Source organism: Nesoenas mayeri, assembly GCF_963082525.1.
Source record: "Nesoenas mayeri genome assembly, chromosome: 3".
Classification (NCBI taxonomy): Eukaryota; Metazoa; Chordata; class Aves; order Columbiformes; family Columbidae; genus Nesoenas; species Nesoenas mayeri.
The window spans coordinates 63,279,413-63,305,264 of NC_137544.1; the positions used below are offsets into that span (position 1 = coordinate 63,279,413).

At 40.7% G+C, this 25,852-nt stretch overlaps 1 protein-coding gene across 1 annotated transcript in view; it reads left to right on the forward strand.

Moving 5' to 3' along the window:
* PHACTR2 (phosphatase and actin regulator 2) overlaps positions 1-25,852 on the forward strand; it is a gene marked incomplete at both ends in the record, with an annotated part of 128,741 nt that overhangs the window by 92,866 nt on the left and 10,023 nt on the right. The window contains 6 exons of the mRNA XM_080341429.1: positions 2,967-3,047; positions 5,896-6,054; positions 16,198-16,434; positions 20,101-20,650; positions 21,897-22,099; positions 23,990-24,146. Coding sequence (XP_080197555.1) covers positions 2,967-3,047; positions 5,896-6,054; positions 16,198-16,434; positions 20,101-20,650; positions 21,897-22,099; positions 23,990-24,146 — 1,387 coding nt within the window. The remainder of the gene's footprint in view (positions 1-2,966; positions 3,048-5,895; positions 6,055-16,197; positions 16,435-20,100; positions 20,651-21,896; positions 22,100-23,989; positions 24,147-25,852) is intronic.

Sequence of the window (25,852 nt, forward strand, 5' to 3'; positions counted from 1 at the left end):
ACCAGGTAGTTTGAGACCTTTAAAGCTCAGTGCAATTGGGCTGTGATAATCAAAATACTCAACTGCGTAAATGTGAACTGTAATAAGCAAAAAAATTATAATAAATATAATAAACTATAATGGTGAACCCACCCAGGCTAAATAGCACCCAGGTTCATAAAGACAGGCTACTCACTCCTTTTATACAAGGGGACATATTTTTGGTCACTTTGTTTTAAATGAAAATTCTGACTTTGTAGGAATTAAAATTATGATACTCATAGTGAATACTAGCATGATTTCTAATGTTCCTTCTATGGGCCCAATAATATTTTAAATAAATTATCTATTCAAGCTGAAGTAACTAAGCATAATCAGTTTAAATAAAAGTATCACTCATGGCTAGCATTTTAGATGATGAAGGATTGGGATGTAAGCTGCTTATCTTTTCATAAATTTCCTCATCTGTGAAACTGAGATAGTTATGTCTAAGGTATGTTATGAAACCTGTGTAATGTTGATAAAATGCTTTGAGGTCTTCCAGTAAAAGTGTAAGGAGTTAATGTCTCTTAATGCCAATTGACATTTTCCATGATAATTAGTTCATAGCATCATAGAAAGTTCGGGTTGGAAGGGGCCTTCATGTGAATATATATGTTCACCTACATGAAAAACTCTTTGCAAGAATAGGGCACACTCCTGTGCTTTGTTTGCCATGCTGATAACACGTGTGATGCACAGTTGCAAGGCATATATATCTTAAGAAGCCATGAGGAAAAACTGGAAGAAGTCCTGCATAATTTTGGATAGGGACCCAAGGCAGCCTAACCTTACCTGAGTTCAGGCTACCACACTGTCCCCAAGGAGGCAGATTTAGAGAGAGGATCTGCAGCCGCATTCATGTGATCCTTTGTATTGTCAAATGTGATTTGAATGCTGTGGAGGTTTGACCTTTAACAGACAGATCCCACAAAGTACCTGGGTTTATAAATACAGACCTGATGCCACCTTACATGTTCTTGTGCCAGTGCTGTTTGCATTTATGAGCTGTTGATCTCGCAGTCTCGGGTAGCTTGAGCTGGGCTGGTCAAAATGCTTACTGCCCTCAGTTCTTCTGCCAGGAGTCCATGCTCTTTTGGCAGGGATGTACATCCCTTATGGAGCATTTGCTGATGCCCCGCACTTTGCAGAGTGAGAAATAAACTCAGTGCTGTAAATTTGAGAGGCGCAGAATCTGCTTCATCTTCTGTTCAACCACCCCCTTCCCTGGTGAGGAGGAGTGGGAAGCTGTGAGCAGTGATGCCTTCAGGCAGCTGAGTTCTGCCAGCCTGGGTGAAAATCAGCAGCCGGGGTTACCTGCTATGGAGAGGGATGTTTATTAGCTGCTATCCATGGAAGGTAAGTTTCTCAGAAGCACCAAACTGTCTCTCTCGGTGCCCTCATAGGAGCCATCACTTTGTATGGCTGTTCGCTCCAACTGGGCTGGTACAAATGAGGTTGACAATGCTTTTTAAAATCATAGAACAGTTTGGGTTGGAAGGGACCTTCAAAAGTAATCTAGTCCAACCTCCTGCGATGAGCAGGGACATACTCAACTAGATCGGGTTGCTCAGAGCCCTGTCCAGCGTGGCCTGGAATGTCTCCAGGGATGGGGCATCTACCACCTCTCTGGGCAACCCGTGCTAGCGTTTCACCAACCTCATTGTAAAAAATTTCTTCCTCATGTCTAGCCTGAATCTCCCCTCTTTTAGTTTAAAATGATTACCCCTTGTCTTATCACAACAGGCCCTGCTAAAAAGTCTGTCCCTATCTTTCTTATAGGCCTCTTTTAAGTACTGAAAGGTCACAACAGGGTCTCCCTGAAGCCTTCTCCAGGCTGAACAACCCCAACTCTCACAGCCTATCCTAATAGGAGTGGTGATCTCTATTTAATCTGCATACAGCAATTAGACTGGCCCTAGAGAGTAACTGGATTATGGGAGTGTTTGAATTAGTCAATGAGATAAATAACCCTATCCCATAGCATTAATAGGATGAAGTCCAGCACAGCTGAAGCTTTTGACACATGCCCACAGCTTGAACTCCAAACATCACTTGCATTTTGATGTCCATATGCACACAGAATCAGGATGGGAGATTAGCTTTTCCTAACAGTGAAGACAGGATTTTACAAGTGATACTCACATTTTATGGACTGTGCACCATGGTTCCCTGGATTGTTAAAGTGGCCTACCAGATCACTGACCACAACTGAATTGATTTGGTGGTGGGATGCATTGGAGAGTTATTCTACTATGCCATCTGTAGATGCTTTTACATATAAAACTATTTAGCATTTTTTTCCCATAGGAAATAAATATAATAATTAAAATGCTTCATATCAGTCTTTTTTTTTGTGGTGTTTTCTGGTTTGTTTTCTTTTTTTTTTTTTAACCTAAAACCAGGCTACTGCGTTTTTTTTCCATGAAAGCCAACCAGCCTGGATGAGGATATTATTCCCTTTTAGAACAGAACTTTCTAGCTTCTAAGGTTATTTTTTCCCTTTGAAACAGTTTGTGTGTCATAAAGACTACCCTGTGAGTTGCTTCTGCTGAGCAGAATTTGTCTCTCCCAACTCAAAAACATCTACAAAGCAGATGGAGGTATCTCCAGGTGAGCTAATGACCTCAGTCAGTGGTAAAGAGGTGCTTTTACATATGAAGTACCTGTGCTAGGATGAGTTCAGTTTCACTCTGGAAGTACCTCTTTCCACTGACTGTAAAGGAAGCCTCATGGTGCCTCTCCCCACTGAAGGCTGGCACTCTTCTGTGCCTGAAATCGTAGGAGGTTATTTTCAGAGGGCGTTCGTGAGAATTCGGACTACTTCTGCAGAACCAGAGGAAACGAGATTTCTCAGGGTTTCTTTAAAATAAAAGTATTTTTCTACATTTTTTACAAGCATCAGCAGTATGAGAATAAATCTGTTCTTAACTGTGCTTTTTCTTTAGTGTTGGAAAGGAAGATTTCGACAAGACAAAGCAGAGAGGAGCTGATAAGAAGGGGAGTGCTGAAGGAAATGCCTGAGCAAGGTGATAACATGTTACCTAGAACTTAGCTCCTAAGTGCTAAACCTGGATGATAAAACCACTATTGCACTGTTTCTGTATAGTATAAATAGGTATGAGGAGACAAAGCTGAGGAGTGTGAGGGGTAATTTGGGCCAGCTGACAAAAAACTAAACTTGTAGTTAAGAGATTAGTGTTCTGGAACTGCTTATGCCATAGGTGCACCATTTGACTTCTGATCATATCCTGAAGTATTTTGATGCTCCCTGTAAATAGTGTGACTCCTGTCACACTTATTGTTTGCCAGAATTTTTTTAAGTTAATGATTAACCTATTTTTGAGTCAAAGTCTGCTGTCTAAAGCAACTGGAAAATAATATGAGATATTTTGGCTGAAAAATTAGAGGCTTCAGGACCCCCAGGCAAATCACTAGCATCCATTTCAGGTACAAAAAAGTACCAGTGCTGGGATCATAGAGATCCCACCACTGTCACACAGACCACATTCACAAATGACACAAACTTAAAAATGTGAGGAAGATACCACATGTTTCAGAATGCGATAAGGTTTATTAAGTGGTATCAACCAGAATTTGTGTTTCTAAAAGCATGAGTAAACAATGTTTAACACCTCTTTTTTACATCCGATTAGGATTCTAGTGGTATTCTGATATTCTTGATCTTCTATAAATCTAGATCAAATAAAAGCCAAGTGAGTAAAATAATTTTCTGTAGCTTAAAATTAAACCATTCATCATTTTATCAGGGAGTCTGAGAACTTCACGATTTCCAAAAATATTTTTCTCCTAGAAATTGTGTTACTCTACCTGAGCTGAAGAATCATGGAAGTATCAATGTGTATGGTTCATAGTGTACACATTGATATTTAGAAGTAAAGAGCTTGTTTGTCAACATGTGATATCACTTGTCTTTACAGTGTTTTGCTAATGACCAGGCTATGGCATTCAGCATAGCTGGCTTCTGAATTTGTCTTTGCCACTGTCTTTGACTTAAAACAAGAAATGCAAACTCTCCATACCTCAATTTGTCCCTCTGTTAATGTGTTACTTTTTTTTTTTGTTACATGTTTTACTGGGGAACCTTGTGACTTTGTCCACTGATTGTTGTAAACTGCATTTAGACAACTGGCACAGTTACTGAAATGTGTTAACATTTCGGGTTGGTTACGAACACTCTGAACGTAAATGCAATCTTTTGTGCTAAAAGCATGTATGCTTTGGTCATCAGTGTCCTTGCCCCTCTATTCTACTCTTAAAGGGGGATGAGACTTTGGATCCCTTACACAGATGGAGCAAAGTGAGGAAAGGATGCAAAGATGGACAACTTTCTCTCCTTCCTCCTGCCTTAAGACGTCCACCAATCTGGTCCGTGTTGCCTTCATCACGTTGTACTTTCTGCCTGATGAAAATTATAGTTTTTGAGGAGCAGTTTGAAAGAATACAGGATTGGTTTGAAGATGCTAGAGCAAAAGAGATACAGAAAAGGTGGTGGTTGAGCAGTGTCAAGGTAGTTAGAAGGAATAACTGTGGAGGTGGAAGCTAGATGGGGAAATTGCATGGAACCTTGAAATGCGAGAGGTGAGAAATGTGCAGTGACTGTTTCACATGGGACAAAGAAGAAAATGGAAAGTGCCAGTTGGAGGCAGGAGGTGTTTGCAGAGCCCTGACATGGATAAGAGGTGGGAATGCCACACATGGGGGCAGAGAGGGAAGAATGGATTTATGAGCGTCTCGAAGAAAGGAGCTAAAGAAATTGAATGTGGCAGTAAGGTGAGAAGGAAACCTTGTGCAACTGTCAGCTATGTGAATGAGACAAGGTTAAGACGGCAGAACTTAATTTTTACACATCAAGTTGACATTACAGCGTGGGTGAGAATGAAACCATCAACCTAACCCATGGAGTAGCCCAACGTGGTAATAGAGAAGTGCATAATTGTGTTAAAACCAGGGAACTGTCAAACATCCAGGTCTCATAGGACACAGCAAGGAAGAGAAGGAGAGGGAGAGAGTGGAATTACCACAGTTAATGAAGAAACAACGTGAAGAACCAGAAGGGATCAGGTAGATTTCCGTATTTTTTGGATGGACAGCAAGAGGTGGAACAGAGAACTGAAATCAGTAAACAAGGGGAAGAGAGAAAGCTATGAGCCAGCAAGAGTATGTAGCATTTTTCAGGAATGCTGAGACAACAGGGAAGAGAAATAGGTTTTTTTCAGGATTAAAAAAACTCTCATAACTGAGGTAGTCTGGGTGAGTAAAACATCATCAGAGCTGGGAAAAAAATTGACTTCCAAAATTTAAAAATGGTGTGATATGTGACACAGGAAGACCTCTTCTTGGTTCTGAAGACTGGATAATGACTTTGAGACCTATTTTATTCATTAACTGGGCACACATATTCTAAGAATTTGCCTGAATTCCTGGCTGATTTACCTACTGGGATGCACCACAGTAGTCCTGCAGCTCTGTCCCCCAACTGTCCAGATTTGGGGCCTGTTGGAACGCGTCACAGCTCCAATGTTGTCCATGCAGACTTTGCTGTGTATTAAAATGAGATGCAGGGAGGAAGAGAATGGGATGCTAATGTGTAAAGACATGAAGCTGGACCTGAAAACCCACATACACCTCCAGGCCCTCTACAGCAAAGGTGTCCACTCAAAGAATGCAGAAGCCTATAGAGTTCCTTTACAGTGTTGACTTTTCAGAGCAGATCCGCAGCCTGATCTTTCACATTCCAGTAAGTCTTTCTGCTTTGCTTCCATGGAAACTTGAAAGCAAAGGGATGCTCTGTGTTGTAAATAGGTGCTAAGGAAGTGGTTAAACTAGACAATAGCTTTTAAATTTTCATTTCAGATGGTGATGTAACAGTAAATTTTGAAACCTCAAATGGACACACCGTAGCCATTGGTGAAGAAACTATACAGGAAGAAAATGTGGTAAAAGCCACTGGAGATAATGGTGATTCACCAGAGAAAGCATCAGCATTGGAAGGAAAAAAAGAAGATCAAAAAGGTAAATCAACACATTCTTCACGAATTGTTTTTCATCTACTTAAAATACTAACATGTTCTCCCATTAGCACCAATACATGCTGTGAGTCCTGTTCTGCCACAAGGATGCCAGCAGAACCTGTCGAGAAGACAAAACTTGTGAAACATCAGTATTTTGTCACTGGTAGGCATGCCTTTTACTGCAGCTGTTAATAAGGTCTGAGCATGAAAATGTGTGCAGGGATGTTCAGTTTCTAAATTCAATGCGAGCCTTTCCTTGTAGCCATGGGCAAGCTTTGGTTTCAGGTTTTCCTTTTGTGAAAGAAGACGCTAAGTGAATATGCATCACCTTGCAATATAATTGTAGAGGTGGCTTAAGGGTCGAAAGTTGGAAGTGTTTAAGCCACTTAAAAAACATGTATCATTTTTAAAGTAATTTCAGCAACTCATTCCTATTGGTTTTCATTAAATCTTAATTACTTGCAGTCCAGCTCTTCAGAAATATTCAAGAGGCTACATCACTGCCGCAAACTGAACCTAGGTAATTTATGGAGAATTTACTTAATGAATATAGGGTTTTCCGTAGGTGAATTGTAGTAATACTGCTCAATATTTAGCAGTCCCAAAGTCCATATTAATTTTGCTACCTTTACTCAGATCTACCTTGTCAACAAGAGTTTGACTGTGTAATAAAAAAAAATAAAGATTAATACAGAATCACAGGATTTTAAACAGTTTTGTTTTGTTTCTCTAGCCTCTTGAATAATGCATCACTTCCATTCCCTGTCAAAAAGTGTTCTTAAATGCTATTCCATTTATTGGGTTTTCCTAGAGGAAAGAGCAAGGATACAAAAGATCAAGAACTTCATGGCTGGCTGTGAGACTGAGCAGCCTTTCCAATGTCTTCTGCTAACCTCTGCCTAGTGATGGATGAGCCTCTGGAAGTTGAGAGGGTCAGTTTGGCTAATACAAAAATTTGAATTCTTCTCTGAGCTGTGTAAATCACTTGACTATGTAAAAAGTAGCTGGATGTCCAAGGAGAACTGCATTTCTTATGAGATTTCTAGTACTTCCTGTCTCCCAACAAGGCAGAAATACAAGATTAGCCTTTTTTCATGACATTTAAATACATCTGTCTTTTGGTGCCAACTAAAACCAGATGTGTAGTGGGCCAGGGGAAAAAAGTTATAAAAGACATGGAAAACTGCTTTAAAATGGTTCAGGTTAACTTTGGGGGTTAGATCAGACTAGTCATTGTTTTACACATCCCTAAGTGCAGACTTTTGGAACTGTCAGATCTTGGAATTTTTCCTAAGGTACAGGGTTGTTTTTTTTTTTTTTAGAAATACACATTTCTAACTATGTTGAAATCCCCTCTAGCTGACCTTGCAGAACGTAGAACTCCAGTGAAGCAGGAAAGGTTCAATTTCTCTTTCAAACACATTATTACATTCTACACTCCCTATATACTGTGTTGACCTTACAGGGAGAAATTAAAAATGATTGCTGTACAGGAGCAGACTCAATACAGAAGAATGTATAGCTGTCACTCCAGTCCCTCTCAGAAAATAAAGTATATATGGAAGAGGAAGAAGAAGAAAAACAAAAAATGAGCAAACTTGACAACTTGACCATACAGAAGATGCAAAACACTTCAAGTATACTTTCCTCTTACGTCTAAACATGACGTTTTTCTATGCGTAAACAACTTGACTCCCCTGAAAAATAACAAGGTAGATTTATTGCAGAGGAATAGTCTGCCCAAAAAAAGGCATTAAGAATCAGTTCCATACATCAGCAATGGTATTACATAGTGCAAATCTAGTACAGCTCACTGGGTAGTCATTGTGAATACACTTCAGTTATTCTTTGTAGCACATTAAGCAAGAAGGTGAGCCAGTCTGAGAGTCAGTGAAAGAGTGAAACCCACTGCATCTCACAGATGCATCTCACCTGACAGATTAATCCTCAGTGATTTTTAATGGCAGATGCAGTAGATCGGCATTACACTCGCACCCACTGGCAGAGCAAGGAATTAACAACTGCAGAGTGGAGGTTTGCTAATGCTCACAGTGTGACAAAATCAGAGCTGAAGCAGGAATACCCAGCTCACTGTCTTCTGCTCAGACCATAAAACATGCTGGTGTATCAGATCACAACCCTCCATCATGAGAACCAAGATAGGTGGGGAGAATATTTGCTGGACAATCAGGAGTAATGGGTGCAAGGAGTTCACCTTTATCAAGGCTGATGTTAGCTTTTTAGAGTCAGGAACTCTGATGTGTAAATCTGGAAGGAAGTTATGTACACTTTCCATGTTTGTAAGACCTGAGGACAGGATTAATTCCTGCTGCTTAGTAGCACGGTGTGCTGCAGTTCAAACTTAGGCTGAATCAAAATGTTCCAAAAAATGCGTCTCCGCCCCTGAAAGTAATAAGGTTATTTTAAAATGCTTTTATGAAATGGTGGTGGTCTTTACTTGCTCTGTTGTTCAAGTCGGTCTGGAAAATTGCCTTCTCATAAATATGATGATGACTGCTGGATCTGGAAGCTTAAAAAGAACAAGTGATACAGGCACATTGTGATAATATGGTGAGAGCTGGCAGCAATGCATGGTAGAATGTGGAATATGTTAGGACTTAAAAGAAATTAAAGGAAAAAAGTTATTTCATCTTGAGCTGCAGAAGTACAGTATCAACAGGGCAAACAATAGGCTCAGCCATGTAATGTAAAAATGAGTTAAGCAGAAGTGAGTGAAGAAGACAACCCCAAAAACTGTTCCCTGTGCTGCCAGAGAGTTCCATAAACCATGTACCCATCTGCTGCCTGTCAGCTCACAGGTGCCTTTTGTATTTGGTGAAAAAATTCCCTTTGGTAATATAATAATGTAACTGTTACTGTTTATATTAATGATGAGATGTCAGTCATCTAAGTGGGGTGTTTAAAAATAAATTTCTTATTTATGGCAGGATAATAAGAAGTTGGTGACAGTTATAGAGGTAATTGATGGATAAAGCTTTACTGATGAGAAATCTTTTTCCTAGAGCATTTATTCACATTATGTTTGGACTGGGTAGAGTTCTGAATTCTTTCGTTTTGTTTTGTTTTGTTTTGACTAAGAGAAATCATTAGCATCCTTTGCAGAAAATGAAGACCTAAACTCTAGCCATTCTCTGCGAGTACCCTGGGAGGGATACAGAGCAGCAAGGGGACAGGCAGCATGTCAAAGTACCCCCGGGCTGTCTGGGCAGCAGACCTGACTTTACCATCCTGCTGGGGCTCTGATCTGTGGCACTTGCCTGCAGTAGCCCCAGCAGACCCCAGTGCTCCTGGTGAGTGGGATATGAATGTTGCAAAGGAGATTGAAGGAGTCTCTCTGCCTCCTGCCCCCTGCAGCAGTGTTGGAGAAGATCAAAAGCCACAGCAGTAGAATAGGTGTCAAAATTGTTGCTATTTGCCTCCCTCGGTATAGGGGCATAGCATGCTGACACGGCATGCGTGCTGCACGATGTAAAACCTCCCAGTACTGTACCAGAGCTGCTTTCCTCCTTTCCACCCTCCCAGGAAGTCTCTGGCACACAGATGTTCAGTTTGTAAACATAGGTCTTACTCATTTTTATCATAGTAAGCTAAATATTTTCATGATTCTGGTAGATACTTCCACATTTCATTGTTAGCTTGGGCTTGAAGAAGTGAAAGGCTCAGTAACCATTAGCAAGATACTGCCTGGAAAAATGTAATAAGTTTCATTTTGCGTACCATCAGTCAGGTGCGGGAGATGCTGTTCTGACAAATAGTTGCATTGCAGGAAGCCAGAGCTCTGTTGTGGGTGCTGTAGGTGACATGGAGGATAAGCTTCTGAAATGTTCCTATGCCATTTGTAGCAGACTGATCCTCTCAGGTTGTCTCATGTCCCCAGTAAAGGAAACAATATGTAGTCCTGTTTCCAAATGAATTAATAGGTTACATGCATGTAGTGTTCCTCCCTCCTTCCCAGGATAACTCTAATCTGAGATCTGGCAAAGTTTCCAGATCTTAGTATGTTTGGTTCAGGTGTTCTTCCTCTGTACCTTATCTGCTCTCCCTTAAATCTGCCATTAAATGTAATATTTTCTTTTTCTCATGGGTAACCAGAAAAAAAAAAAAAAAAAAAAAGGTTGGAGGCAAAAGCTGTGGTCTTATGAGAATGCGTTGTTGCTGACCAACGCTTTAGTTTGTCTACCAAGGAATGCTCTTCAAAGTTTAAATTTGCTAGGCCCCTTTTCTCAGAGGTCTTTGCTTTATTTTCCTGAAGTGGAACAAAACCTGTTGAATTTAAGATAGCAAACCTCATCTTCCAGGGTCCCAGACAAGAAACTGCTTTCTCTCAGAAGACTAATCCTGCAAACCTCTCACTGTGAGAGTAGAAGGAAGACTTTCTTCGCTCTTGTGTGCCTAGCTGGCTTCCTACACTCCTGAACTCTGTAGATCATCAATATGAGCACCATACATAAAAGGGCTTTTTTTTTTCCCTGACTTTGAAGGAATCACTTACTTCAGCTAAGTTATTTGCTGGCTAAAACTAGTTCTTCTAAGAATAGTATATCTTCAATTCATCACCTGAACTATGTAAATGAGGCTGAATCCAAATCTTCTTAAAAGGAAAGCTACTCTAGATAAAGCTGTATTTGGGCAGAGACTGTTCACTAAGTCAGCCAGGCTGGCTTGTGCCAGCAGGCTGACGTGAGAGGCATGGGCTTTCACCCGCAAAACCTGAGTGGCAGAGGAAAGCTCCTGATTTGTAAAGGTATTTTTTTCTTTGTTTTATAGGAAAGAAATTCTGATGTGGCTCCAGAAGTAATAGCATAGATGTGATTTTAATGAACTGACAATTGAATTATTTGAGCATATCTATTACAGAAAGTATAGGGGAATGTAGAAGCCTACATGCCTTTCACTTTTCAAGTCTTCCATAGACCAAGAAATGGTAAAAGTATGCAGCTGACAGAGAAGATCTTTTAAGTATTCTCTCTTGATTTAACAGCTTACTTATTATGTAAAAGTTGGACAGTTGGTAATGTACAATGACAGTCAGTGGGTTTTATTTTTCCCCCTTTTTTTAAAATCTTGGAACCAATGCAAAATATCTCAATATGGTTGCTTTAGCTCAGATGTTATACCTGTTCCTTTCTTCCCTCTCGTGTTTTCTACACTGTCTCTGTTACAAGACCTCTTGCACATGGTGCTGTTGAAATCATAGAGTAAGTAAGGTCTGGAAATCTGCAGGCATACAGATCTGCTCATCCATCTTCAAGAAAGATGAATTCAAAACTGCAGAGAGAGCTGCAAAAAGCATCATGAGACAGCTGTTCTTGTTCAGCCTAGCAAAACAGAGCCTGAGAGAGCCTGGGTGTGTTTGATGAATGTAACAAGTTGGTATATAGCCAGGAGAAAGCATGGCTAAAGGACAATGCTGGCACAAGTAGAAAGGAATAAACAGTGGCTTGAAATACATTTAGACTGGAAATTAAAGGAAGCTTTCTAACAATTAGAATGGGTCTTTTCTTGAACAGAATTTTAGTAGCAATAGCAGGAACAAAAACATGAGCTGGTTAAATCTGAACTTTGTGAAAGGATTTGTATGAGTTGACCACCTGCATCAGCCCAGTCAATGAGTCAGAAAAAGAGACAAAAGACACCTTGTCTTGCCCTGTGTCCCATGTTTCTGAATGACAGCTTCCTGGGTTTTGATTAATCAAAACACAGCTCTCTGTGTAGGCTGGAAAGGAAACTCAGGATTCTCAAAACTCTTATTGAGTTTCATTTTGCAGGGAGTCATCCTGCAAAAGACGACGAGTCATATGTTATTTCCAACTTTCGTTTTACATAAAGTTACTCCAATGAGTTGTGCTCATCTTGCAGGAGAAGGATGCTTTGCAGTTGATGTAGATTATATGCTTCTACTGCAGCACTGCTGGTTTTCTGTGAGCTAGCTTCATGTCACTGATCTAGCTGTAGGAACAAAAATAATAGCACTGTATGATAAAATCCTGAGGTAGAAAGGCTTTGGCCTTCAGTTCCTTAGAAGTTCACGAAAGTAAGGAAAAAATTCTTGTATTATACAACCCAGTCATGTATGGCATCTGAAACTATGCCCAGAATTTTTGAAGGTCCATTTGGTCCAGAGTTTGCAAAAGGTCCCACATTCCAAAGCCATCTGATTTTCCAGTGCATGTGGCACACTAACATCTCTCTGAAAGAGTTTAAGGCTTGATGAGTCCCCATAAGAGCTGTTGTATACTGAGTACTTTGCAACCCTGACCATCATTTAGGTGCTTACATGAGAACACAGCTTTCTTAAGAGTCTGGCCCTGATCTCAGTTTCTGGCAACAAGAAAATCTGGTCTCAAAGTGATTTTTCTTGAAAATCTGGCCTTTGGAAAATTTATTCTAAACATAAACATATTATTGATCCAAATGCTTAATGAGACATTAACATTTGTTTTACTTTCCTGTTTAAAGAGTAATTTATAGGCAGATTGCTTTTACAGCAGATGTCTTGATCAAGGCGGCAGTGAATAGGAGATATTCCTATCCGATGGTCTTTTGGAGAACTTTTGTTAAAAGGTCAGTTCATGATGAACAGATGTCTACACTAAGAAAAACAACAGCAATAAAAATACATTGCAGCTGGTACTGAGGTACCTGGGGGATCGAGTTGAACAAACAGATGGGTTTGAGATGATTCAGATGCCTCCTTGTTTTGGCAAAAGATGCAAAAGAAAGAGCAGGCATGAAGACCAAGGGCCCATATTCAACCAGAATCAGGTTAGGGGGGTAAAATTACAACGTAATTGTATCTTGAGCCATTTGCAGACATTAAACCATCCCTGACACTGTTTAGGATCAAGCCAGTGTTGCCATTATTAGTTGTTAGTGTTACTACAGTACTTACGTATACACCAGGAATTTATTGTAATGTCTTACATAAATGGAGAAAACAACAAAAAAGTTCTGATGGACTTGCAGTAAAAGTGAACTGTAGTTAGGCACTGAAAAACAAGAGAAGACCAGATCAGGATAACAAGCACAATGCCGACAGCCTAAAAATTGTCATCTTTGGCATCACAGCAGAGGAGAATTTGAGGGAGGACAGGCAGTGAATGTTCACAAAGCCTGAGGGACAGCAGAGGAAAAGTAATGAAAAGTATCTGCTTCAAAACTTGGCTTGTTGCTGTCAAAAGCCGGTATAATGGATGGGTCAGGTAGGAGCTGGAAATCTGTATCTCAAGAGTAAATGAGAAACAATAGTTTGGGCAAGATCAGATTGACACTGAGAGCAGTCAAGTTTACATTGGATGAGATAAAAGAAGGTGAAGCTAACAAAGTTAAAAATGACAAGGCTAATAAGACACCAAGAGAGATGATATGGTCAAAGGCCAAAGGTCTTCACCACAGCTCTCCTCTTGGCTGTGGGCAAAAGGAAGATTCATAGGTCAAGGCCAGCAAAAGGCATGTACATAATGAAGGGGCAGTCAAGACTCTATGAGAGCTGTAACTACCTGAGGAGATAGGATGTTGCTGTGCAGAAAGAGTCTGCCAGCCTTTGGTATGATGTGCATAACGGTATGGAAAGAACTGTCCTAGATAAAGATACCCCAGTGATGGCAAGGTATTTTGGTTAAAATCAATGTTATCTAAGTTGCCAGTTTTAATCACAACTGAAGTCTGCAAGCAAGAACTTTTATGTGGGTTAACTATTCCAGTTTTGCTTTCAATTTATAGTTTTTAGTTATTTCTCTAAAGAAAATTTGAAAACTTTTAGTTGGTTGTCACTAAGATGTGTTGATTTGCAACTAAGTAAAGCTTTAGCCTTATGTTTTGTACTTTTTTCCTGGTTCAGAAGATAAATTCCAATACACATGATTTAATCAGTTCTGTAGTTTGATATAGATTGATTGAGATTCTAAATACTTTAGAATGTAATGAATGCTGTATTTCTTTCTCCTAGATTATAATTTTCTTTTTAATATTTTCTCTACTAATATGACTGGAAACAAAACACAGCAACGGTGTATAAGCACACAAGATTTAAATTCCTTCTTATTAGTAAATAAAATTTTAACATGCTGGACCCGTAAGTAAGAGGTATTTCAAATAATTTTTTACACCTCAAATTCTTTCTGATCATTGTGTCCTTCAAGATTTTCACAATACAAAATCTTACCTTCTCTTGCCATGTTTGTTGTTAATGGAATTAAAATCTTAAAATGTCCTGCTTTTTCAGAATTAAATCAGTTTTTCAACTTCAAATGAAGGTAGGTAGAATTTTGCAAGGAGATGCTTTTCCTATAAAAGAGGAGAACAAAATATAAGAAGTATGTATGTTTCTTTCTTTTTCCAAAGCTCTTTCTCTGGAAAACAAAGAGGCAGTGCAAGAATCTGTGCTCTAAAGTGTCTGTTTGCAAGCTGTAAAAGGTTGCTCTTGATGATTCTTGCAAAACATTAGCAAAAATGTATTAGTCTGTAATGGACTGGAAATAAATGAGGAAGACACTGGACAGTTATGTTAATTTCTTCAGTTCATGAAGATATGTGTGTGCATGTTGCTTTTAATAACTCCAGGTGATGCATTAGGTTCATGTTAACAAGCCTTAAGATAGAGGTTGAAAAGGCTTTGTTTCTGAGATTAAGAATGTCATTGTTGTCCAACGTGTCATTTGTTTTTCATCTACTAATCTTAAAATGAAAAGGTGCTGCTTATCTCTTGGGAATCTTTTACTTGAGAAGGAAGAGAGCACAAAATGGACAGAAGATCCAGGAATGGCCGTTTAACATGTCTAAGAATGAGGCTCAAATAGAAACATAGTGCAAGAAATGAATTGTTTTCCTCTTGAGTGATAAAAGAGACGATTCAGAAGTCCTTGCAATATTTGCTTGGCTCCTTTCTTCCCTAACCACTGTAGTTTTTAGTAACATGCAGATAAAGCCCATATGATTCTGATGGTATGCTCTTGCTTTTATAATATCCTTTTTCTGAAAGGTTAGGGAAAGCTGTCTTGAGACTCAGTGGGCACAGAGTTGGTGCAAGTGGATGGATGAAGATTCCAATCTGGGAACTTCAGCTGTTCTCATCTGGGAACAGTTAAGTCTTAAAACCACAGCGACTCTGTTGCAAAATTTTGTTGACTGCAAATGGCTCACGTACGTTAACATTGCAGTTGGCACTAGGGGTACGCTTTTGAAGTTAATTTCCTGGTTATCCCCACTTACCCTTCTTTGGTTTGCAGAGCACACAAGCCAGGTTTCTTTTGGATTAAACTAAACCAAAAGATGCATTCAGGAACTTGTGCTCCCGCCACTACTGGGCATGCAATCTACAGAACTAGCCTGAAGCTAGTCCAAAGTTGAGTCTCCTGAAATGCACGTTGTGGACGCTGGGTCCTCGGTGCTAGCTCTTCCACTCTACAGAGCCGTTCCTGTTGCACAGCACAATGTAGGTACAGTCCAAATCCTGTTGACTAAGGAACTGCTGAGTATTCAAAGTGCAGTCTTGTAACAGTACCCAAAGAGCTTCTAAGAGAAGAGAGCATTCCCATGGCAAATGATATCCCATTTGATTTAGCTTCATCTCTTTCTAAAGACTAGAAGTACCCTGGGGAAGATACCCAAAATGAAGTTGCTATGAGCAAGCAGCCTGCAGCTTAGGAGAATGGGTTGCTTTGGGCAAAAATTTCAGCTGCATAGCCATATTTGAACCCCTGACTGAGAAAATGGCTCTATTCACATTCAGATTCATGTGAATCTGAGTTTTATAGCCTGTTGATCTCAGAGGGCTGGAAAGAAGCCAAGGGAATTAGAGGACTAAATGGCATTTCCCTTGTTTAGTTTGCAGCCAGTGGTCTAGTTGGGGATACTGAACATTAAGGAAGATCCTTGGAGGTCTAGAAAAGATGAGACTGAGAAAAGTGCCAGGCAGAAATCTTCCATGAGAAGGACTTGATTTGAGATGGGTGGTGGTTTTTTTTCTGAAATAGTACTTCAATAAGAGGCAGAAGATGAAGAAATCTCTCCTGATTCCCAAGAGCTCAAGCAGCAAAAAGTGGTCATTGTTGTCAGGCTTGCTGTTCAATGTATGTGGCGTATGTCTGCATCAGTTGGCTTCTGTTCACTTTCTTATCCATAGAGAACACTACTGATCACTGCCCAGAAATTCCGACATCCCATGCTCCACCACTACCCAAGCCTAAGCCTAAATCTAAAAAAGCTCCGCTACCACCAAAAAATGCTAGTGCTGCTTCCACCACCACCAGCCATAAGAGTAACGAAGCACCTCATGCTAAAAAAAAGGGAAAGGTTCTTGCTAAGCAGCCTCCTCTCCCACCGCCCAAGCCAACAGGTCACAGTGCAAATCGAGAAGCTGGTAAGTACTGCACAGGCAGCGCCAGCGCCGGTGGGTGCATGAGCATGGGGGTGCTTGGCTTGGTCTTAGGGGAACTTCTGCCTGTGCACATAACAACGTTACTGAAGAGCATGCCAGGGTTTTTTTAGTTAGCTTCCCCCTGAGCTCTGGTTCTGCTGTCTGCAAACACCACAGACAGTGCACAAATCCCTTCACTCTTTAGTGAATGTATGCGCTTCCCAGATCAAGTGTGAATGCTGGCACAAATACAACTCAGAGAACTGCTGGAGAATCAGCAGGGGAAAATGTGACTTCTGAAACCAGACATATGACTTGCCCTGAAGTAAAACTACCTTGGTATTGCTGTAGCCTTCTGCTGGGAATATATGCTGTTCTGACAAGAATTAAAAGATCTTAGAGAAGTAAAAGATAAAACCATGAAGACGTCTTTAAAGACTGTTGAGTAGCAGTTGTTTTAGCTAAAAACAAAAACAAACAAACACCAAACCAAACAAAATAAACAAACAAAAAAACCTCACAGACAACTCATTAGAAATCGCCAGGCTTCCCCGATCTGGCTGATGGCTTACAGTCATTCTAAATACACACTGGAAATTGAAAACATCCATCACTGGGCACAAGCAGACGTGTTTATCACTACACTTTCAAACCAAAATTCAGCAGTGATGCTAGATTAAATATTACAGGTAGCTGTTCTTAAGTTACTAAACTTGAGTTTGAATGGCTGTAATTTAGACAATGATTGACATGAAAACATCCAAATATAATTTCAACACAAAGCAGTATTATGATGAATGGACTGTGTATATGCATCAGCCAATTTATACAAGCATTGTGTTTTCAGTCATCTGTCAGTCTTTCAAAATGCTTCAGTCCCTCCAGTTTTCTCTCCAAGTATACCTCTCCATAGGCTGTACATTTTGGCACATTTTGTATTTGAAGCACACAGAAGAGGACTGTTTGAAAATATTGCAAGAGTGCTAGAGTTACAATAATAACTTTGCCATGAAATATCCATTAACTCGGTATTAACTGTCCCTACTACATCAGACAACCACAAGAATAAACATTTTGAGAACCCAGAATTTGCTGCCTCTATTTCACCTTGAGCTCGAAAACTCAGTTCTTCCCAGGTGAAGGAACCTTATTACAGCACACCTTTCAGAAATAAAACAGCCTATCACATGAAGAAATGTTTAGACCAGTGGTTGGTAACAAGCTCTTGGGTGTCTCAGTTCTTAAGTTAAAATGCATTCAAATTCCAGAGATATCTTCTAAAAGCCTTGCTGAAATTTTATGCAATGCTTGATACTGTATTAGAAAATATATTAATAGATCACTTATATAAAATAGTACATATTCCACTGGTAATTTTTTTCCAACATAAAGTACATTGAAGTAGGGCGATACTTAATAAATAGAGCTGCTTGGGAGCAGTGTTTAGCATGAGGGATTTATCAGATACCCATGAAAGTGAACACTTGATGCAACCAGTGACCCAGTCCTGTGAAGGAGAAGAGGAATATGAGTAACAATTGAGCCATTGCTCTCCTGAGGGCACCACAGCAGGTTTCCAAATTGAAACTAGAGTTGGGAGAAGGGGACATAAACATAGGCATGGACAGCTGCCAAAAGGCAAAAAACAGCCGTGAAATTTTTCATTTAATCAAAATTCAAATCTTCTGCTGAAAAAGAGGCATGACAGAAAATTGTCAGCCAGCCTAGTCAAAAGCAACAATAGCAACAGCACTTTTGACCTATGTGAAAGCATGCGGGGGATTTTCCCTCAGAGAAATCTGTCAAGTTTCTGTATCTGGTTGCAGGTTCAGAAAGGGTCTGAGAATAACATAGGGTTTTTTCAATGGAAATCGCCTCTGACATTTTCCCAGCAACAATTACAGTGTGGCTGTACATTTGTATTATGCGGAGTTCTTAAGTGCAAGCATGTAACTGGTTCTGTTGACCTCCAGCCTGTGTTTAAGTGCTTTGCTGGATCAGAACCAGAACCCTTTAATACTACCATCCGCTTACTCAGTAAGGTTTCTGCTAAGTAATATTCAAGTTGAAGCCACCATCTATTTCTATTACAGTTACAGACTGCTGCCTATAGCATTTCTTTGCTTCCTTTTGATTTTCTGGTAAGTCAGTGATTTGTAGTAGATGTGGATGGTTAGTGCAGTATCGGTAGATTCTGTGCTGGGCCCTTTACAGTCACCTTGCAGCCCCAAAAGGGACAGTGATTTGCCTGAAGTCATGAGTTTCTGCAGATTTTTCCAGATCTACTGAAAGCCCCACAGCATTATAAATGTTTATAAACCATAACATGCAGCTACAGAAGAGAACAGTATAATGTGTCTTCTGTATTATTTTCCACCTTAAGACTGAGAACAGTCTCACTGTAAAAGCTATTTTTATATCCTGAGCTTATTATGGCCAGTATCTGTATTTTGATTCTATCCTAATCTGCTGGAGTTTTGTTTTTGTTTAAATGCTTATAAGTAAAATAGGCCTTTCAGCAGATTTCTATTACAGCTCTCTGTTTTACTCAGTAAGCTTAGCCGCAAGGCTGCTGTGTAGCTTTATAATGCTTTCATTTGTTCTCTTGAGGTTAATGCATTTTTACTAGAGCAGAAGTGTTTGAGTTGAATGCAGTTTGATGAAAGGGACTGAATCGTTAAGATGATTGTCATTTTTATTGCTTTTTGAATGAAAGTCAGAAGTCTGAAGCTCCCAGTCCAGATGATGGGTACATCAGAAATCAAAAATGTGACTGGAATGCACCTGAGGCTGCAGGCTAGCTGAAATCACTTGCAAACTGGGGCATTTATATATTTATATTTATATTTATTTTTATATATTTATATATAAGTATATAAATATATATATATATGCTTCAGTATAGTAAGTATCCCAGGATTAAACAGTAACATCACTGCCCAGCTTATACAGCTAGTGTCAAAACCTTGTTTTGCTATGTTTTCAAAGCTACCTGAGTTGGTCACTGGTTAAACAAAGACCTCCAGGAGGTACAGGAGGCCTTCAGTGCCTCCTCCCTTCTGGAGACCATTTATGCAGACTGAGATCAGTGGCTTCTGTCTCTGTTTTATGGACATGTCCAGATGGACCTGAAAGTGCATCTCGTTTTGCTGTCCTCTGCTGCTTGCCATTAACTGTGAGCAGACCACTTCCAATAACATTGTAACCTGAGGTGTTCATTGAAAAGCATAAGGGAAATCATCATGTTCTCCTAACGCTCAGACCAAAAATTCACATAATGAAAAAGTCCGGCAGTTTGTCTGGTACCAAATTTTTTTAACTAGGACACTAGATGCATTTAGAAAAAAGTAGTGGACTTTATAGATGATGTCCAGAAAAGTTGGAATGAGCCAATGGCAGGATGCCAGAATCAAACTCTCACCTGTTTCAAAGGCTGAATCCCCCTGCACTGTTCTTGGGCAAGTATTCATCATTTCAGTTTTTCCCACCTCTGAAGCTGAAATTTGGACTGCAACATTTACTCTTCTCAAGCACATGGATGAAAGCCTGTAGAAGTATCATCAAGTGTATTTTTTTTTTTTTTAATATCAGCATGAGTCAACTCATGCAGAAAGAACAAAAGTCATATAGTTGCAAGACTGTAAAATGCTTTTTCTTTTCTTATTTTAGCTAGTTCCTCTCATGCAAAAAAAGCACCACTCTCCAAGTCCTCTTCATCACCATCTCCTTTGTCCACATCATCTCAGCCCAAAACCTCTAAGGAAACTTCCAGCAAATCAGGCACATCAGGGACTCCCAGGGGCAAGAAAAAACCTGGGAAACAGTCAGCCCCACGAACAATGCCAGATGGGGCTGCTGCTTCCCCCTCAGGTGCCACAGTCAACAGGTTGGAAGTGAAGGCAGAAAAACCTGAGCCTGAGCAACCTTCCATAGTAATTTCTGAAACGGAGGATGCAGACCAACCAAGCAAGCTCATTGTCCCACCTCCTCCCACCGCTGCCCCTCCTCCACCTCCACTTCCACCTCCTTTTCCTGCTGCAGCCGCTCAGCCCACTGGCTCCTCAGATGCCCAAGGTGTCTCAGATGGCTGTGTGGCAGGGCTCTCCATCCCTGGGTCAGATTCTACACCTCTGCTCCAGACTGAGCATGGCCTGGACGAGAGCCTGAATAGTACGGCCCTGAACAGCAGTCCAGATGCTGGTGGAGAAGACACAAGAAGGTAAGATGGTATGGCTGTCATGCGTGAATGGTAAGACTCACAGCTAGGAAAGCTATATTTCTTTGCCTAAGGAACATTGTGTGTGGGGATCTCTTCTGTTCCTTCTTCTGACAGGTGATAGTTTGTATTGCATCACAGCACAATTTGTTCCTTGTCGATGTCTTTGAGCCAGTCACCTGCAGCACCTCATGTTCCCCCAGAGGGTCATTGCTCATAACTTGTCTCCTACATCACTGCGTGGCTTAATGTGACCACTGCAATCAGCAGTTTGGCTAGTAGCTGATAACACTTATTTCTCTCTCATAAAGGCACAAAAGAAATTATGCCAAATTACACTGGGAGTTTACTTTGTTGTGGATATCATTAAATATCTCACTGCTAAAGCTCTCAATGCAATAGCTGAACTTACTTGCAGACTTGAAAATGACAGTTTCAGGCTTTGGTTAATAGGTGCTTGGTCTGCCACTGCCTAATAGCTTGTCTAAGTCTCAGATACTATAAAATCTAGTCAAGAGCAAGGTCATAATTACTTTTTTTTTTTTTAAGCAAAATAGTCAGCAGCAAAAAAGAAATTGGCTTATTTATATGTTTTTTCCCTGCCATGAGAACCAACATCTTTCATAAAAAGCCAAGAGGATTTAGTCTAGATACCAGTGGCCTAGAGACTTTCCTTTAAATTTTTGCTGGTATATTTGTGCCAGCATTACGTTCATGTACTCCTTCTCTCCTTGCCCTCACCCTTCATTCACACCACAGATTCTCCTAAGGCAGAGAGCACTCTGCTGCTGATTTCTATGCTCATCAGTGATGGAGATTATTTTGGACTCAATAGCAATAAAACTGCATTTACAGTAAATAGAGTTAGGCTTCCAGAACAGAAAGCTTTGCGCTCCCATCCACTCCTGTCATTCCCAACTTTATGAACTGTTTTTCTCTTCTTAGTAGCTTTTATGTGCTATTAGTTGCATCCCATAAGAAATAAAAAATAATTAGGATTTTTCTTTATATGGGCTTTGCAGCACATAATTCCAGATTGTTTGCATCTTTTTTCCTAACATACATATATACAGATATGTACACACATGCACGTACTTTATATATGTTTTATATATGTATATTTCTTTAGAAAGAGAGAAATTAGTTTGAATAACAGAACTTTTATTTTCATAGTTGCTTATACAGTCTGTCCCATTTGTGTTCTGTGCTGCTTGCATTAATGTAACCATGTCTGCTTATGAATTAACAGCTTGGCTTCCAAAGAAGACCAAGAAGAGGAGGCACCTGACCAGGCACACTCTGAACTGATGGAGGAGGCTTCTGACACTGCTGCCCCTCCTGAGAGTGAAAGTAGCAGAGAGAGCCACAGCAGCGACTCAGACTCTGATGGGCCAATACTGTACACAGATGATGATGACGACGATGATGATGATGATAATGCAAGTGCTGAAAGTAAGCATCCTACCGAGAAGTTGCAGGCTAGCTTTTGCACATTGAGTTATGTGAGCATGCCTGACCCATGTTAGGCCAAAGTAAAGCGAGGAGGGTATGGCTACATGGGATGATTTTAGATTATTTAATGTCTCCCTATTACTGAGAAGTGAGTGTCCTGCTTCTCCTTTCCCAGACAATTGTGACCAGAAACCTACTGGGGAGGTAAAGAGGAGCAGGTTCAGGAGAACATGAGGATTGAACAAGGCTTCCACGTTAGAGCATCAGTGAGCCATTGATTTGACTCAGCCATGTCATGAACCTCGACCCTTAAAGCACCAGTGTAGCTTTCAACTGAATTGCACTAGAGATCCTCCACCTGGCTGTGCTAGATGACAGAGGAAGCCCCTCAGTCAGCAGCTTCATTGTCTCAAAGTCATTTGTTCCTCTTTGATCAGGATGTTATAAGCACTGGAGCACCTTAGTAGACAGAGCAGATCACAGTGGATTACTTCCAAGTTGACAGCTGTGAAATTTCACCTGGAGTCATGGCTGTACCATCACCAGATATAATTTGGCAGGAGTCCTTGATGAAAGAGGTGGTCCTGCCCACTCTCCACCTAATCCCTGCTCTCAGATGTTCTTTTTTTCCCTTAGGCCACTGCTCATATTCGTTATTGCAGCACTGTCTGTTGTTGAGCTGATTTGCAATCGAGTCAGTTCCCAGATCCAGCTCACCCGCTGGCTGCACCTTTGCTGGGGCAAAGCAGGTGGCAGCCACAGGCTGTCAAGGGTAGAGAGGAGAGCAAGCCTGCCCCTGGCACTGGCTGCGTGTCAGAATAAAATTACCATTGAACCATGGCTGGAGAGCCTTGTGTGCAGCCGATCAGGAGGAGGTATTTCACTGTGCTTAGTGAAGAGGGCCTGAACACAAAAGTGTGCTGTGTACCAAGGCGGGGTGAGGGAAAATGTGAGGTTTTTTTTTTCCCTTGGCCATTGGTGCAGTAAAGGTGAAGTGCCAGCTAGCTCAAGAGGCTGAAGTCTTCTGTGGTTCTGCTTTTAGTTTGAACATGATCCAAAGTGGTAGCAACCAAAAATGCATGTATTCAGACAGCAGCATAGTGTATTATGAGAAGTGAGCTGGCAGACTGTGGCCTTGCCGAACTGCACTGTGTGGTGAAAACCTGCTGACCTACGACATGTGTAGTCTCCTCAGTCAGAATATCAAGAGGCAAGGGAAGGACTAAAGGCTGTGAAAAATACTCTTCCTTCCACAGCTGGCTGAAGCTAATGCTGGCAAAATTGCATGGCCCTTGTCCCTACTGTGTCTGTTTTATAGACGAACAGATTGCTTCAGTGCCTGGGTGTTCCTGCCTGGGTTACTTTACAAGCACTCAGGGCGCTTTTCTAAACTGTGTTTCTTGGTTTAATTAAGAAATCAGTTAAAGATGAAAAGCACTATACAAGAACTAAGTGGTATTAGATTGAGAAAAATTGAAAGAATGAGGGAAATTATGACAGAATGAGACTAAACCATTTAAGGCTGAAGAAAAAAAAAAGCAGCAGGTTGCTGCATACACCAAGCAGACAAATAAACCAACCTGTGATGTATCAAACTTCAAAGACACTTAAATGTAGATTTGTCACTTTTCTCCCATCACTTCCCAGATGACAAATGATGTTTGTAAAACTCCTCTATCAGTTTGGCTTGTAGCTTTTTTATCCTAGCCTTTCAGCTTGCTATTGTCGTGAACTGAGCTAAAACTATTTTTCTTTTGATGTTAATTAAAATTCCTCTCCTGCATGTGGGAACAAGACTGCTTTGGGGCGGTATTAAAGTTTTTACTCAGAGTTTGTTTCTATAACCTAAGCATGAATGAACTAAATCTACCCTCCTCCTCCTTTCCTCAGGCTCTTTGGCAAGTAAAATTCGTCGTAGGGATACTCTTGCTATCAAACTTGGCAACAGACCATCTAAGAAAGAATTAGAAGACAAAAACATCTTGCAGCGTACATCTGAAGAGGAGAGGCAGGAAATCAGACATCAGATTGGAACGAAGCTAGTGAGGTATCCGTCATAGAGTAAATGTGGCTTCATTGGGTGGAGGTGGAGGAAGAGAATCAAGAACACTGGGTTCACATTTTAAATGCAGACCAATGTGCAGTGCAGGGTCGTCATGCTACAACTGCCTGGAAAACAGCATTTTTGTTTCTCGCAAAACCTTAAAATGTCAATAATGATTTTTGTTCTGCAAGAAACAAATCCAAGAGCTGCTGGGGTTTCGGGTTCTTTGGTTTAAAAAGTGAAAAAAATAAAAGACAGAAAAAAGGGGAAGAGAATAGGAGTGACTCCAGAATAATCAGTGTCGTCGTTCAAGTTTTTTCTCACATTGGTTAGCAAGGGCTTGCAGTTGTGTATCCCCATCTTGGACAGAATAATACTTCCTGACACACAGAGCATGCCTGCGCGTATTTATCCTTTCTGGCCCTCCCCATCCTCCTCTAACTCCTTCATTATTGTTGTGCTGGTTCCAGCAAAAGAAATTGAGGGAGGCTGACTTTGTAGGTCAGTGTTTAGTGTTTTACCATGCACACCTCTGCGGCATGTCTTTCTCATGCAGTTTAACTGCTATGGGATATATGTTACTTTCTCTTCCTGGATTTGAGAACATTGCATTAAAAAGACAAACTTTCACTTACATTTTTACAAGCTTTTTTAAAAAAAAATCCTCATAAATGTTAGTTTTGGCTTTCGTGATCTCTGAGAACAGACTACAACATGTCTGGATTTTCCCAGGCCTGTCCTTGTTTCTCTTGTGCTCAGAAATGTTGTCCAGATGGATTTGGAGGATGTCCTGTGTTTGTTGGAGATTTCCAGATATTGAGTAGTCCCCAGTACTGCTCCACTACAGAGTGCGGCAGCCCGGCATCAGCACTTAGAAGATGAGCTGAGTTGCTCTGGGAATTGGGTGGCTGGCTAAGTCATTTATGTTGTCCCTTGACCATAGGAGTGATATATCTATTCTGTAGGGCCCAAGAGTAATTTTGCTTCTGCTAATAAAGCAGCGTGGTTGTTATCACCGCTTTCCTGACCAAATCCCAGCTCTGGTGATCACAGCTTGCTTGTTGGTGCTCTCTCAGGGGATGAACTGCAGAAGCTGCTCCAGTCCCCATCCTCAGCTCCTTGTGCAGGGCCATCACTGATTCTGCCAGGAAGCTCCGCGCTCCCCGCACAGCTCTGCTTTGGTGGCAGGAGGCAATGTCCTTGCCTGTCAGGGTTGTGCTCGTGCCTAAACTCACAACCAAGTTTGACACCAGTTGCTTAAAAATTCCTGGCATGGTGGTCAGTGCCCAGCAGCATCAAGGTCGGATGGGAAACCTGTTCCCACAGCTCAGTCAGGATCAGGTCAGGTCCTGGGGACAGGGATGTCCTGCAGCAGGGACTGGTCACCTGTGATAAACCTGCTGCTCCTGCCAACCAAAGCTGTAAGTCCAAGCGTGGTTTGAGTCACATGGGTTTCACAAGGCTGAAGATCATTCATAGTGACTGTGTGAGGTTCACTGTCTTTAAGACATCCGCAAAATAAATTGTAGGGCTGAAATTTTTCTTGCTCCTTTTCTCAAGTGAACTTGTTTAGTAAACATACAGACAATATCAACTATGTTCTCCACTATACAAAACAGAAAATTAGTATCTTCATTTGGTTTGTGGTTGATTTTGGATTGGTTGTTTTGTTTTGTTTTGTTTTTCTCTTTTAATGGCAGTTGTTATAT